Source organism: Podarcis raffonei, chromosome 8 (assembly GCF_027172205.1).
Source record: "Podarcis raffonei isolate rPodRaf1 chromosome 8, rPodRaf1.pri, whole genome shotgun sequence".
Classification (NCBI taxonomy): Eukaryota; Metazoa; Chordata; class Lepidosauria; order Squamata; family Lacertidae; genus Podarcis; species Podarcis raffonei.
Genome location: NC_070609.1, coordinates 51,286,214 through 51,300,088, shown reverse-complemented (window position 1 = coordinate 51,300,088; position 13,875 = coordinate 51,286,214). Strand labels below are relative to the sequence as shown.

Below are 13,875 nucleotides of genomic sequence, written 5' to 3'. Positions count from 1 at the left end.
AGTAAGGTAAAGGTAAAGGGACCCCTGACCGTTAGGTCCAGTTGTGGATGACTCTGGGGTTGCGGCGTTCATCCCGCTTTACTGGCTGAGGGAGCCAGCATACAGCTTCCGGGTCATGTGCCCAGCATGACTAAGCCATTTCTGGCGAACCAGAGCAGCGCACGGATACGCCGTTTACCTACCCACTGGAGCGGTACCTATTTATCTACTTGCACTGCGTGCTTTTGAACTGCTGGTTGGCAGCAGCAGGGACCGAACAACAGGAGCTCACCCCATCGCGGGGATTCGAACCGCCAACCTTCCGATTGGCAAGCCCTAGGATCTGTGGTTTAATCTACAATGCCACAATAAACAAAGCTTCCATGTTCAGAGACAGCCTATCTCAAAAGTACTAAATGCTGAATCCAGGGAATCCAGGGAAATAAGGTGCCTTAATGAGCTCTCCAGAGGCCTGACAGGCTTAACATAAGAGCTCTCCAGTTGGATCAGGCCACTGGCCCATCTAGTCCACATCCTGTTCTCACAGTTGCCTGCCAGAAGTCTAAGGAGGCCCACAAGTAAGAATAGCAATAATTCAACAGCTGAAGCCAACGGTTTAACCAGCCCCTACAGACTATATCTATGCCCGGAGAAGACTCACAATTATACATACAGAGAGAATAAGCATTTAGGGAGGCTTCAGAATAACTGGACTGTCTAGGATGGTAGCTACTGCAATTCAAAGTTATCACAGCTCAGATAGACTGCTCCTGTTCAGGAGCTAGTGTGAAGAACTTGCTGGCAGAGACTGCCTAATGTCACGTGCCTCCAATTCAACGCCCCCCCATCCCCATCAATCACCCCATGCCGTCAGACCCTTTACTTAGCAAGGACGAAGGCACAGGCTATCTACACACCATACATTGCTTCCCCCAAGAATCCTGGGAACTGTAGTTTACCCCTCCCAGCACCCTTAAACTACAGTGCCTACAATTCTTTGGGTGGGTGGAGACATGCTTTACATGTATAGTGTGCACACAGCTGGCTAGTGAGAAGCTGCAGTCATGCTATGATGCCTGTCCTACTGGCCACACTAAGCCTGTCAGCAGGTGGATAGGATACCTGGCTTGTCAGCTGCTATCTTGAAAATTATACCAAGTGGAGAGGAAAACAGTATTTTAATAGCTGTCAGTGGATTTTACACATCTGTGCTGCCAGGTAGCACCATATCCCACGAAAGCCAATGTGGTGTGTCAAATCTCCACTCGGCAGTGAAGCTCATTGGGGGATCTTGGGTCAGTCACCAACTCTCGGCCTAACGTACCTCATCGGGCTGCAATGATATGAAGGGAGTGGGGAAGCCATCTACAATACCTGCAGCTCACTGGAGGAAAGGTGAAATATAAACGCAATCCACTATATAATTTGGAAAGTGGTTTGTCTGTCCCTTTGGTCTCTATAGGTTTGAATGCCTCTGGAGATATCACCGCCAAACTTGGTCGCAAGGGTTCCCAAGGTGGGGGCGGGGTCTTCGCTGACGTTTGGAAGCCAGGCACCATTTTGAATCAAGACTTCACTCCATTTTTGGTGTGATGGCTCCAAATTCACAAATGACACTACCCATTCCAAAAAACAAAACAAAAAACACACACACAATATTTTTCGGTTTCTAAAAAATTTTGGGCAGTGCCATTTATTCCCTGCTGTTAATAAATAATATATATAAATAAACTGCACTTACAGGGAATCTGAGGCACTCTTTACATGCTTAGAAGCGCTCTCTTGCCCAGCCAGCTAGCCAATGCAATTTGAAGGGCTGGATCAATGGATCAAACAAATAAAAAACACCACGATGGAATAAGATGCCTCAGACCACTGGTCCAGCTGTACTGGCTACACAGCTGAGTGGCAGCAGCTCTACAGAATTTCACACAAGAGCCTAAGAAGAGGCTGCTGGGTCAGGCCAAAGGCAAATCCAGCCCAGCATCCTCTCCTCCCAGGATGTATCTGGGAAGCCCAACACTAGAGGAAGACAAACATACACCAGAGGGCTGACAGCCATCTCCAGAAACTAAGCAGAAGGGAATCCATGCAACGCGTCACCAATAATTGCTCTCTAACGGTAGGCAGGGGGGCTAGGCTTTTCCAGAAGCGCGCTCCGCCTCTCTGTGGAGACCCCAACCCCCAGGCCCTTCAGCTTTACCTGCTCCCGTTTAAATCGGAGAGGGGACCACGACGCCTCGCACCTCTCTACTCCACGGAATGCAAGCAAAGGCACTCTGCATATGCCCCGTAGTGGTCTGTACGCTGCAGCGCCCGATTTGCAAAGGTAGTTCTCCCAGCGCAACTCCCTGTTTCTGCTTGCGCCCCACCCCCCAGAAAGTCGGTTGCGCCCACCTGCGCCTTACCTCCTGTTACAGCGCCCTCCGTGCGTCCGGCTGCGCGTCTTCTCCCTCCTCTTGCGAACTGAGCTAGCGGAAGGGCGCAGACTCGGAGCCGCGGCCGGGGAAGGAGGCGGCACAGTGGCTGCCACGTGAGAAGGTTCAGAGGAGGGGCCGGGGAAGCCTGAGCGGGAGGTGGGCGGGCAGCTCGGCAAAGGTTGCAGCCGCCTCGCCGGGGGAGGTGAGCGGACTGCTGCAGTCCCTCCCGCGTTAATAAGGTCTTAGCCACAACCATTCAGGTAGAACACTTTCAAAGCACATGGTCCCCCGGAAAAAAGAACCATGGGAACTGTAGTTTGCAGCACTCTTAACAAACTAAAGTTCCCAGGATTCTTGGGGGGGGGGGGGCAACGTGCTTTCAGTTGGCATTAAATGCATGGTGTGGGTGTAGCCTTAGACCTCTGGAGGTCAGAGAGGCTTGTTGTGGGGTCAGTCTGCAGTGGACTGAGCTGCGATTCACAAACACACATCCTTGAGTCCAGTTGTCCCCACTTGAACATAAAAAGGGTCTGCTGGTTCAGGCCATCTAGCCCAGCATCTTATTCTGGCAGTGGCCGACCAGATGCCTGTGGGAAACCCTCAAGCAGAACCCCAACAACTGGTATTCAGAAGCATTACTGCCCCTGACATTGGAGGTGGAGCATACCCATTATGGCTAGTAGCCACTGATAGCCTTGTCCATGTAATTGTCCAATCCTCTTTTAAAGCCATCAAAGTTGGGGGCCGTCACTGCCTCTTGTGGAAGCGAGCTCCATAGCTTAGCTGCATGAAGAAGTCTTTTATCCATCCTGAATCTGCCAACACTCAGCTTCAATGGATGTCCACGGCTTCTAGTGTTGTGAGAGTAGGAACAAAACTTTCCTCTATCCACCTTCTCCATGCCATGCATAGTTGCATAAACCTGCCTGTCTTCTTTCTTACAACATCCTGAGGGTAGCCCTGTCTGTCACCTTCCTCCTCCTCCTCATGTTGCCTCCTCCCTGTCTTCCACCCTACCAGTTCCAACGAGCCACCATGGACACTCTCCAACAGGGATTTACTTTTGGAGACACCTGCATACACTTGCTCCACACTGGCTGCAGCCCTGTACACACGCCTACTTAGGAGTAAGCACCATTGAACTCTGTACTTATGAGAAAACATGCACCAGATTTATTCATTCGATTTCTGTTTATCCTGCCTTACTTACTTACGAACTTACTTACAAACACACACACACACACACACACACACACACACACACTACTTTCTCCCCATTTTATTCTCACAACAACCCTGTGAAGTATGTTTAGGCTGAGAGACTGTTTAATGGCTGAGCAGGAATTTGAACGCTGGCGTCCCAGGCCCTAGTCCTACACTTGAACCATTATACCACACTAGCTCTCCCAACAAGGCCTGCAAAACAGCTCATGAGAATTTTTGTTTTAAGCACTGTACAATAAAAGCATAGCAAATGAATACAAATCAGGCTTAGCAATTCTAAAATCCATTTACCTAGGAAATAAATAATTGTAATAAAAAGTACTGTAAAGGTAATAAAGGCAGGATTTCTAGCAGAACCCTGTAAGGAAAGACAGAAGAACTGTCCTGTTCCTCAGCATTGTGCCCCTGGCCCCTTTCACAACTTGGAGGTTTCCAGTTGCATCAGGAAAAAGCTTATTTCTCAATGCAAATGCGCCCTCTGCTGCAGGTCTTTTGATTTACAAACAAAAGCTGTCTTTTGCTAGAAGCCAGTGATGGAAAGGCAGGTAGGAACATATGAAGCTGCCTTTATACAGAGTCCAGACCCATTGGTCCATCTAGCTCAGTATTGCGTACACTGACTGGCAGCAACTCACCAAGATTCCAGACTGGGGAACCTTCCCCTGCCCTACCTAGATCTGCTGGGGATGGAACTTGGGACCTTTGGCATGCAAGGCAGATGTTCTACCAAGGGGTTGAGGTTTTATTGGGAGCTGCTGCTGGATTTCTAGAACTGGAGGGGTTTAAATGCACACTTTTTAGGGAACTACCCTGCCTAACCGAACACAGCAGGCTTTTCTTCCAAGTAAGTGTGCATAGGATCAGGCTGCACCATGCCAGCCATATGTTTTGTTATGATGTTAGCTATGATATTCTTCAAGACTGAAGAAGCCTTGGGGCATGCATTGGCTTCTCTCAGTGGTTTCCAACCAGTGTGCCGTGGCACCCTGGGATGCCTTGAATGATGGTCAGGGGTGCCGCGGGCAACACTGGCCCTTTCCTCTGATGCCCTCTCATGTCTGCCTCCCAAACGCTTGCACAACTGTTTGTTGCAGCAACTCTGGCTACAAGCTCCCCAGGTGAATGGTGCCTCTGGGGCTGGCCAGGGGGTGCTTCCCAGGCCCCTGTAGGGCATTGTGAGAAGGCGCCTCTCTTTGGGGTGGGGGGAGGGCAGCTCAGAGACCGGGGTGGCAGCTGCAGCTGTGCAAAGGACTCCCAAGGACAGGGGAGAAGAAAACCAGAGGCTTTTCTCCTGGGCATGGTAGGCCAATTGGTGTCAAAGAAAGATAGGATGTTTTTTATGTATGCTACAACAGCAGCAAGAATGTTACTAGCAAAGTATTGGAAGACACAAGAACTACCCACACTGGAAGAGTGGCAGACGAAGGTGATTGTCTATATGGGACTGGCAGAGATGACGAGCAGAATCCGTGACCAAGGGAAAGAGACGGCGGAGGAAGACTGGAAGAAATTTAAACTTTATCTTAAAAATTCTTGTAAGATTATGGAGTGTTAAAATGTCATGGTTTAAGCATAGCAGATTTGCAGCGATAAACGATTGGACAAAAGGAAAGAAAAGGGTTAAAGAAAGGAGTTAATAAATAGTTTAGACCAGGGGTTGCTGGAAAATTTAAAACAGGGGTGCAGAAAAGGGAGGCATGGGGAAGTCGCTGAAATTAGGTTTATGAAAAAAATTATGAAATTATACATGTTTTTATGTTTGTTTGTTAGTGTTTGTCTTTTGTATTGTTTTATATTATATGTTGAAAAACCAATAAAAAATTTTATAAAAAAAAAAGGGGGAGAAGAGAGGAGGCTGAGGGAACCCTCCACAAGGGAGGGGTGAGGGGCTGCCAGCTCCGCAGGCAAGGGGTGACATAACTGGGCTCCTGAGCCCCACAGGGGTGCCACTGATAGAATTTAGTTGGTCAAGGGAGCAGTGGACCCAAAAGGTGGAAAAGCTCTGGCTTATATACACCACCCAGTACTGCAAAAGTCCCTCCTTGAAGGGGCCTGCTCCATGTTTTCATGCCCTAGTGGCATCATGAAGTATGGGATTTGTGACATTTGTGTTTCAGTTCATGGGCTACCAATGTTATGTGCATTTTTATGGTGACTTTAGGAAGATTTAATGTAGAAATCACGAGGATCCCCACTTTGGCTCTATGCCTGATTTTTACAGCTTAGTCTGTGTGATAGATGTAATCTGCGATTTGATAGCAGTTTGGGGTGTATCCCATGGAACAATCATGCTAAGTTACCAAGATCTGTTTTTTATTCCCTAGATGTGACTGTTACGCAGACACGGTCTGATCATGCAACACTTCTGCACCAATTGCTCTGGCTACCAGTGTGTTTCTAGGTCCAGTTCAAAATGCTGGTTTTAATCTTTGGGTCCCTAAACTGTTTGGGGTGGGATACCTAAATGCACCTTTCCAACTTTGTGTCATCCCTTCTTAGATTGTAAACCTGAAGGTAATGAGCTCTCTTTTAAAAAAATGATTTAGCCCTCCTCTAGAAATGGATAGCAATAAATTAATTAAATATAACTGGGACATTTGTCTGAAATACACAAACATTTACTTGCAATACCTGACAATGATATTATAACATTCTTTTTTGTGTGCTATTATAATTATGATTTTAAAAACTTTTTTTAACCCGTTCCTTTAAGATTTAAAAGCAAAAACAAAAAACAAATCCTTCAGTGCCGCAAGGAATAGGTTAACGGCCGGCTCCTGAGACTTGACGTAATCTCCTCTCGGGAAGGGCGGGGCAAAGAAGAACCGGAAGTGACAGGAGCGAGCCCAAAAGGGAAAGAGAGTGAGAGACCGAGAGAAGGGGGCCAAGGAGCTAGCGCTGGCAGGTGAGTGGGGCGCGAGTTCGAATCCCAACCGGCCAGATTTGCGGGGGCGTGCGAGGGAAACTTGTGAGGCGGGGGTGTTTGACTCAGCCCCCAATGACGTTCCAGCGGGACGAAGAGGCGCTCCCTTCCTCGCCTTGCGAGGGGGCTCTTTCAGGCTCTGCAGACCCCAACCCACCGAATACGAGCCCTTTACCTGGGATCCCCCCAAGTGGTAGGCATACTGCCGCCCCCCGGCTCCAAACCTCCTTGTCTAGTGCAGCAGCAGCAGCGACCAACAGCCCTGTGGCACCTGAAAGTCTGCCAGGGTGATGGTGGCATCTTCTGAGCCAGCGGGTCTCTTCTGATGTCGGTCCCTTTTTTAGACAGGACCTGCTGGTGGAACGATGTGTGTCTTTATTTTCTGTACAGCCCCTACCAGGCATGAACGAGAAGCGCCTTGTGGCACCTTAAAAGCTGGCACACTTTATGTTGGCATACGGTCCAGAGAAGTTGTGGTAGAATTTAAGATAAGGCTATTGGAGCAGACTAACAGGAAATTAGTGTGGATGAGGCACTTTTTGAAATAATGATTCATGATCTATTAGGGGTTTCCTAAAGTACTACGGGGTTTTCATGTGGTTTATTCCAACGGTCTCCCACTGATTTATGTATTGGGCACCCACGCTGGTGATGCCCCGCTGTTTTGCCCTATGATTCTGTCCCTATTTCCCTGCAAAGCCACAGTACCCACATAATCATAACAGCACAACTTCTCCCCCTTTCACTGGAAGAACTTATGATGTGCCCCACTACCACCTTGAGGCTGTGACAGGACTCTCTCCCATAGATTTGCCCTCCTGTGCCCCCCTCCCCCACATGCAAAAGCAAAGCTATCTCCCTCAAGTCTCTCATTCTCAGCACTTGGTAATCTGGTGGGTGGTTAACTCTCCGAGAGTCTCCCTCTGTTGGGCTTGGATCTTTTCACATTGTTATTTTTAAGAGCTATTTGTGGGGCTTTGATTCTAAAGTGCTCCCATAGCAACTTACCTTGTTAGTTCAGGAACTGGGTTGACAACTATGTATTGTTGTCTGTGGCGCTATGCACTAACAGCAGGGCTTCTTCCAGAAGACAGCCACATACTCAGAAGCCATGAACGTAGCAAGTGTTGGCAAAGAAGTGCCAACAACTTGTCTTGGGGCAAGGGCTGTCCCCTGTCTGGCTCATGTGCTCTAGTCCCCAGGGTGGCTCTCTTCCACCCTCTCTCTCTGAGCCGTGGCTGTGGTGACTGGCTTGCCTTTTTGGCTCCCAGGCATATGGAGGGAAAGAGGCGGAAGCCACAGAGTGGCAACCAAAGGGCAGGGAGCTCAGGGTGGCAGGCAGAGTCCCACAGTATTCAGCAGTTCTCCAGGGTTTCAAGCAGGGGTCTCTCCCATCCCTACTTGGAGATGTTGAACCTTGGAACCTCTGCATGCAAAGCTGATGCTCTACCAATGAACTGAATGTGACTGAAGTGTGGAAGCAAATATTTCCTAACTCTTATTCCTAATCGGAACAGTCTTGGCATACTATACAGTGTGTATATTTTGATATAGATATTCTCACAAGGACTTACTTGCGTTTTAGTGGTGGAGAATGTAGAGACATATTTAAAAGGCAATGTGGTGAAATTGGCAAGACTTCTCTCCTCCTTCCCCCCTCCTTGCCCAGCCATGCACCTTGTCAGTTTCTCCAGAGTAAGCATCTTCTGGAGGACAGCAGATCTTTTGGACCACAGCTCCCATCAGCCTCAGCCAACATGGTCACTGGCAAGGCATATGGGGAGTCAGAGTCCCAAAAATATAGAGGACACCAGGTTGCAGGAGGATGGAGTAGAGCTGGTGGAGAGAGTGAAGATAAAAATTGAACAAGTAACACAGAAGATGGGGGGAGTTCCATTGTCAGTGGCATCCTAACCAAAATGATCACTTGTCATTCCTCTGCAATACCAGCTGTCAGTTTGTACACCAGAGCTCTGTGCAGCAACTCTGCTGGAAACTTAATCAGTGCTTGAAAAAAGCAAGAGGACAATCAGGGAAGTGTGTGAGTGTCAACAGTTTGGGATGGATGAGAGAAAGGGAATAGCCAAATTCTCACTGATGAGCCAGTAATGATCTTGAGAACACATTTTTTCTGCCAAAATCTCCAGCAGTCAGGTCAGACAGTAGCATTCCTCTGTATACTAGGGCATCATCCTATAAAAACCATGAGGGTTTAACCTCTAAAAGGCAGGGTAGAAATGATTGAAATGAATCAATACACTTAAAATTCCCTTTCCCATCACTTGACCATGATCACCACCTCCTGCTTGCAGTTACATTACCCTTTGCATGCATGTGCATATGGCATTGAAAAGAAAACATGAGAAGTGAGAATGCACATGCAAATGAAGAATATCTGCCCATACTGCATCAGCCTATTTATGGAATGCAGCTTATGTTAAAGGGCTTCTGGGGGCGGAATTTTATATATATATTTGGCATGGGTATTTTCTTTGCAGTGGGAAAACTCATCCATGGCTTTTGTAAATCAAAACAACAACCATCCTGTGCAGTATACAAGGCTCTGTTTTATCGGCTTGATGGCTGAATTCATTTGCTTGGCAATTCCACTTGTAGTCATAGGCTGATTTGATTGACGGAATTTCAAATGGGACCAGGTTCAGGGCTTTGCTGTTTTCCCACTGCAGGATGTCTCCTGGAGCGGCGCTGCAGGAGAAGTATCGTCAGTGCTTGGAGAACAATTTCCACCAGGGCCACACTGGCATCTGCACTGACTCGTCCCTGAAGGAGCGGATGTGGCGGCAACTGCTGGAGGATCCAGAAGTTCACAGTGCCCTGAGAGGGGAGGACACCTTCGCCATGCTTGCCTCGGCCCTGCGAGGACAGCTGGATCTGGGACTGGCGCTCCAGAATCTTGGCCGGGCCTTTGAGGTGCTGGAACTGGCAGCAGTCAATCTTTACTTCTTCCCCTGGCGCAAGGAATTTGGAACCATAAAAGTGAGCATTGTGGGGGGAAGTCAGGCATTGTGGGGGCAGAGGGAGAAGGCCACACAGGACTCTGCTATATTGCAGACAGAAACAGTTGTTTATTTTACTTATTTGAATTCCTTCCTTCTAAATCATGCAAAGAGCAGCTCACCTCACATACAGATGTGCAATGTATAAAAATAAAGCCAAACACCTTCCATTCATTGGTGTTCAGAGGTTTACTTAGCCTCTCAGCACCTTTTCCTCAGTTTCCTGATTGCTTCCTGTCCCAGTCAGAGTAGTAATATTCACAGCTGAAATCCTGAGTCTACTTCTCTTCCAGAGAACTGAAGGAATCATTAAATTTCTGTCCTGCTTTTCCTCCTAAAGGAGTCCAGGGTAGCAAATAGCAAAATGGTAGAAACAATGCAATTAAATCTAAAATAAAAACAAATTTAAAACTTCCTTTTTAATTTTTTTTAAAAAAACCAGTCACATACTCCCACAGCTGCTAATTTCACGGCATGGATACATTTCATACTCATTTTCAGCAACTGTAGCTTTCAGCCATCAGATGCCAGGGTAAACAGAAATCTTTTTAAGTTCCTCCTGAAAGTTAATAACCAGAGAGACAAATGTTCTTCATCCAGAGAGAGCATTCTGCAAACAGGGAGCCACCACAGAGAAGGCCCTGTTACCGGTCAATGACAGCTGGGCAGCATGTATAACCTCATGCATAATACAAAGATAATATTGTTGCTGTGTACCATGCCTAGTCACTGAACGAACAAACAAACTTGTGGTTTTTGTGTGCTTGGAACACTGTGAGTTGTAGCCAAAACTAGTCATATTCACAGAAGAGCTACTGAAATTAATGAGCTTAAGGTAGTCATGTTCATTTACTTCAGTGGGTCTGCTTTGAGTAGGACTAGCATTGGCTACAACCTTGTATTATTTTGAACACTGGATTGTTTTATGGATGGCTGTGTAAATTGCTTTGTGACCAAGCGGTCAGCAAATGCTGTAAATAAGTAACAGTATTAAATTTGTGTGACGAGCAATACAGGGCACTAACCGCTGTGTCTTTCTCTGCAGACCTTCTCAGGTGTTTACGTGCACGTCCTCCAGGGGGTCCTGCCTGAGGCCGACATCACCAGGAGTTTCCGCCGGCTGGGCTACATCCCGAGAGACAGCCTCCACCTGGTCATCGCCCAGCTGCCCCCGAGTGCCAGCCTCCTCGCTGCAGCCTGCTGCTTTTTTGCAGCCAGGGTCGAGTGCGAGATCCTGGGGAAGATCGTGCGGGAGCTGGAGCCGTACGCCGCTTCACCTGAAGACCTTCTCCAGGCCCGCAGGGAAGCCAAAGGCAGCCTAGAGAACTGTGTGGCCAAGTTGCAGAGCCTGGTGCGCTGGCCTAGGGGCAGAGATTTCCGTGTGGAGCCGGCTGATGCAATAGACTTGTACAGGGAGAGTCCAGAAGGGCAGGGCCCGTATGGCGACCCTTTGGGACCTAGGTTGCCATTGCCATTGTCATCGCAGCAGCAGCAGCACCCCATCCCCCTCTGTGAGCGCAGCAGCCCCCGGTTGCGGAGCAGAGAGCAGCACTTCCAGACTCCACAGGGGCTTGTGGAGAACAGGAGCAAGATGTGGGTGCTGGGCCCGGAGGAGCCACCATACGGCAATGGGATCCCAGCCTCAGAGGGCCCCGATCTGGAGACCTCCTTCTCCTTTATCTCCCTGCGGCGGGAGCTCAGCAGAACTACAGAAGCGGACTACCCCACACCTCCGGGAAGCCGCTTCTTGTCTCCCAGCCCTCACTACGACAGCCCTGGCGGCCCCCAGCTCCACCGGGGCAGCAGCCCAGCCTCTCCCTCAGCAAGGCAGCCAAGGAGCCCCCAGCTGAGCCCCACGGGGATGCACCGAGCTCTGGTGCCGGGCGCGGGGATGTCCCCGACAGAGCCGCCGCGCTATCACCTGCATTCGTGCATGCGCCCGGGCACCCTCCCGGCCTCCTGCTGCAACACCTGCAGGTTGCTGCACGGCGGCAGCTGCGATGGAGCACAGGTCTGCCGGAGCAGCCACCACATGGAAGAGCTGCAAAGCGAGAAGCAGCAGCGCCTCTGGCTGCAGAGGACAGAGGTGGACAAGCTGCTGCACGAGGGGCTGCCGGGAGTCTGGCAATAGCGCGTGCTGGGAGAACCCACCAGGGCATCAACTGGACCTTGGACAGAAAAGCTGCCTCCTCTGCAGTTCTGAGGCTTCATCTAGAACTGCACACACAGTCTGCTTTTCGTTCCCCCTCTCCCAGGCCTTCCCTCTCGGTTTTCTGAAAAACACTTTCCCTTATTTTTGTTTCAGAGGAAAAAACAGCCAGACATTCACTTTTCAGCATACATTCTCTTTCCCCTGCCAAAAGGACTTTACTCAAATCCTGAATATTTTGAGGATTTAGGTGAACAAATTTGTTGGGGGGTGGGGATCCAGTCCTAAAGTCTCCCACAGTAGTGTTTGCTGAACAGGTGAGATTCTCCCCCCTCCGCTTCCCTCATCCTTTCCACTGAGCATTTGCTTCATCTGAGCACTGCTTCATCTGAAAGTGGTTCCAGCAGGCTGACAAGAAATGGCGAGTCAATTGACATGTTAGGACATGCACACCCCTCTGCCAGAATTCATCTTTTGTAATATCAGGGCACAATGAAGTTTTACATGATGCTCATCTGCTCCCTCTTTGTGTATTCCAAAGGGCAGCGTTTCCGCAACTGGGTGCCATCCAGTTGTTTTGCACTACAGTTCCCACCGTCTGCAGCCAGCAGAGCATTAGAATGCTGGGGCTGATGGGAACTGTAGTGGAAGACATCTGGAGGGTACCAAGGTTGCGGGGGGGGGGGGGAGCTACTATAGGGAGCTGCCATGGGAGAAGATGGGCTGAGATTACAGGAGGGGGTGGAGGTTGCCTCTCCTTGTTTATACCTTTTCCTGAATCCTTGTGGCTCTCCACTGGAGGTTGAGAGAGTGCCGGAAAAGCCTTAATGCTGGGTTTGAGTCTTCTGCTACTAGGCAGGGGCAGAGCTGTTCCCAAGCCCTCAGAGGCACTCAGCATCTCCCTGGTGGCTTACAGAAGCAGAGGTGCAAAATAAACAGAAGTGTAATCTCCTTTGTTCTCTGGATTTCTTTTCTCCCTTCCACCACCTCCCAGTAGTGTGGGTAGTTGAGTTCCAGAGTTTGAATCCTCACTGGAAGGAACCCAGTTGGGGACTACGTAGCTCAGGGGTAGAGCTGCTGTGTTGCATGCAGGGGGTCTGAGTAGCAATGATTTAAAAGGACTGGGTAGCAACTTCTCTCTGCCAGAGACCCTGGCAAAAAGACAATATTAGGCTAGATCATTGGTCTTCAGCTGGTAGACTGGGATCAACTAGCATAGGGCTTTGGAACCTCTGGCTCTTTGGTCAAATTTGGCCTGGACTAGGGTCTCTGTTTGGCTCAGGGTTTCCATTTTTCTCAAACCACGTTCACCTGCCTCCCGCCTGATGTCATATGTGACGTCATATATGGGGCAGGGAGAGACACAGCTGCACAACCAAGTTTTCTGTGGGCAACTGGACTGAGCAGCTACTCCCTGCTGAAAGCATGACATTAGATGATTGACAGGTGATTTGTCCCATGGGGTGGGGATATCATACTACCACCATAGAAATATATGGTAAAATATTAAGAATTCCATCTCCGAAAGCATGCTTAGGTTAAAGCTGGCTCCCAGGTCTGGAAAAGTTGAAGCTACTGCTAGCTGTTTGGCTTAGTATAAAGCAGCTGCATACGTATCATGGAGTTAACCGATCAGAATTTTCTGATCATTAAAGACAAGCACTTCCAGAAGTAAAAGATGCACTTATCTATTACAGTAGTTGTTTTCAAGGCTGTTCTGAAAACTTCCCTCCCACACTTTCCTCCTTGGCCACCTAGTCTTCCCAGTGTCACTTTGGCTCTTGCACAAAAGTCAGGAGGCAGGTGTAACTGGTCAGTTCTCTTTTTGATGCTTCTGGCATAACTTTGGCCTCCTAAAGATGCTTCAAGCACTATTTTCTGTTTCCCTACACAAAGCAAAGCAATATCACAGCTCTAGCAAAAGGATTCTGCTTGAGCCCTTGTTTGCTGCTGCTGCTGCACTGTCCATGACAAGTGGGTGAATTTTCAGCAGTGGAGAAGAGCTTGAATACGCTGCTGTGCTCTAGAGCCACCAGCATTTCCACCTCTGAATCAGAAAGGAAGGCCTTCAAAAGCTCACTGGACCAAGAAGGGATATATACTTATGTGTTTGCTACAATAGAGATGCGAAGAGGTTGAAGTCCCTGATCTTCCAAACACCCA

At 48.9% G+C, this 13,875-nt stretch overlaps 2 protein-coding genes across 5 annotated transcripts in view; one reads left to right on the top strand and one right to left on the bottom strand.

Annotated features, from left to right (window-relative positions):
• Window positions 1-2,507, bottom strand: part of KIAA0513 (KIAA0513 ortholog) — a 51,076-nt gene extending 48,569 nt beyond the window's left edge. For 2 of the 4 annotated variants that reach the window (XM_053400042.1, XM_053400048.1), the window contains exon 1: window positions 2,388-2,507. The gene's annotated coding sequence lies outside the window, so the exon portion shown is untranslated. Of the gene's footprint in view, window positions 1-1,720; window positions 1,796-2,376 lie in introns of those variants that run through there. The other 2 variants (XM_053400043.1, XM_053400045.1) reach the window with 2 other exon arrangements.
• Window positions 2,508-6,572: 4,065 nt separating this feature from the next.
• SPATA2L (spermatogenesis associated 2 like) lies at window positions 6,573-12,663 on the top strand. The gene is made up of 3 exons (XM_053400040.1): window positions 6,573-6,739; window positions 9,234-9,543; window positions 10,609-12,663. The coding sequence occupies exons 2-3, from the start codon at window positions 9,235-9,237 to the stop codon at window positions 11,692-11,694; spliced, it is 1,395 nt and encodes a 464-aa protein (XP_053256015.1). The 5' UTR covers window positions 6,573-6,739; window position 9,234; the 3' UTR covers window positions 11,695-12,663.
• Window positions 12,664-13,875: the final 1,212 nt, after the last annotated feature.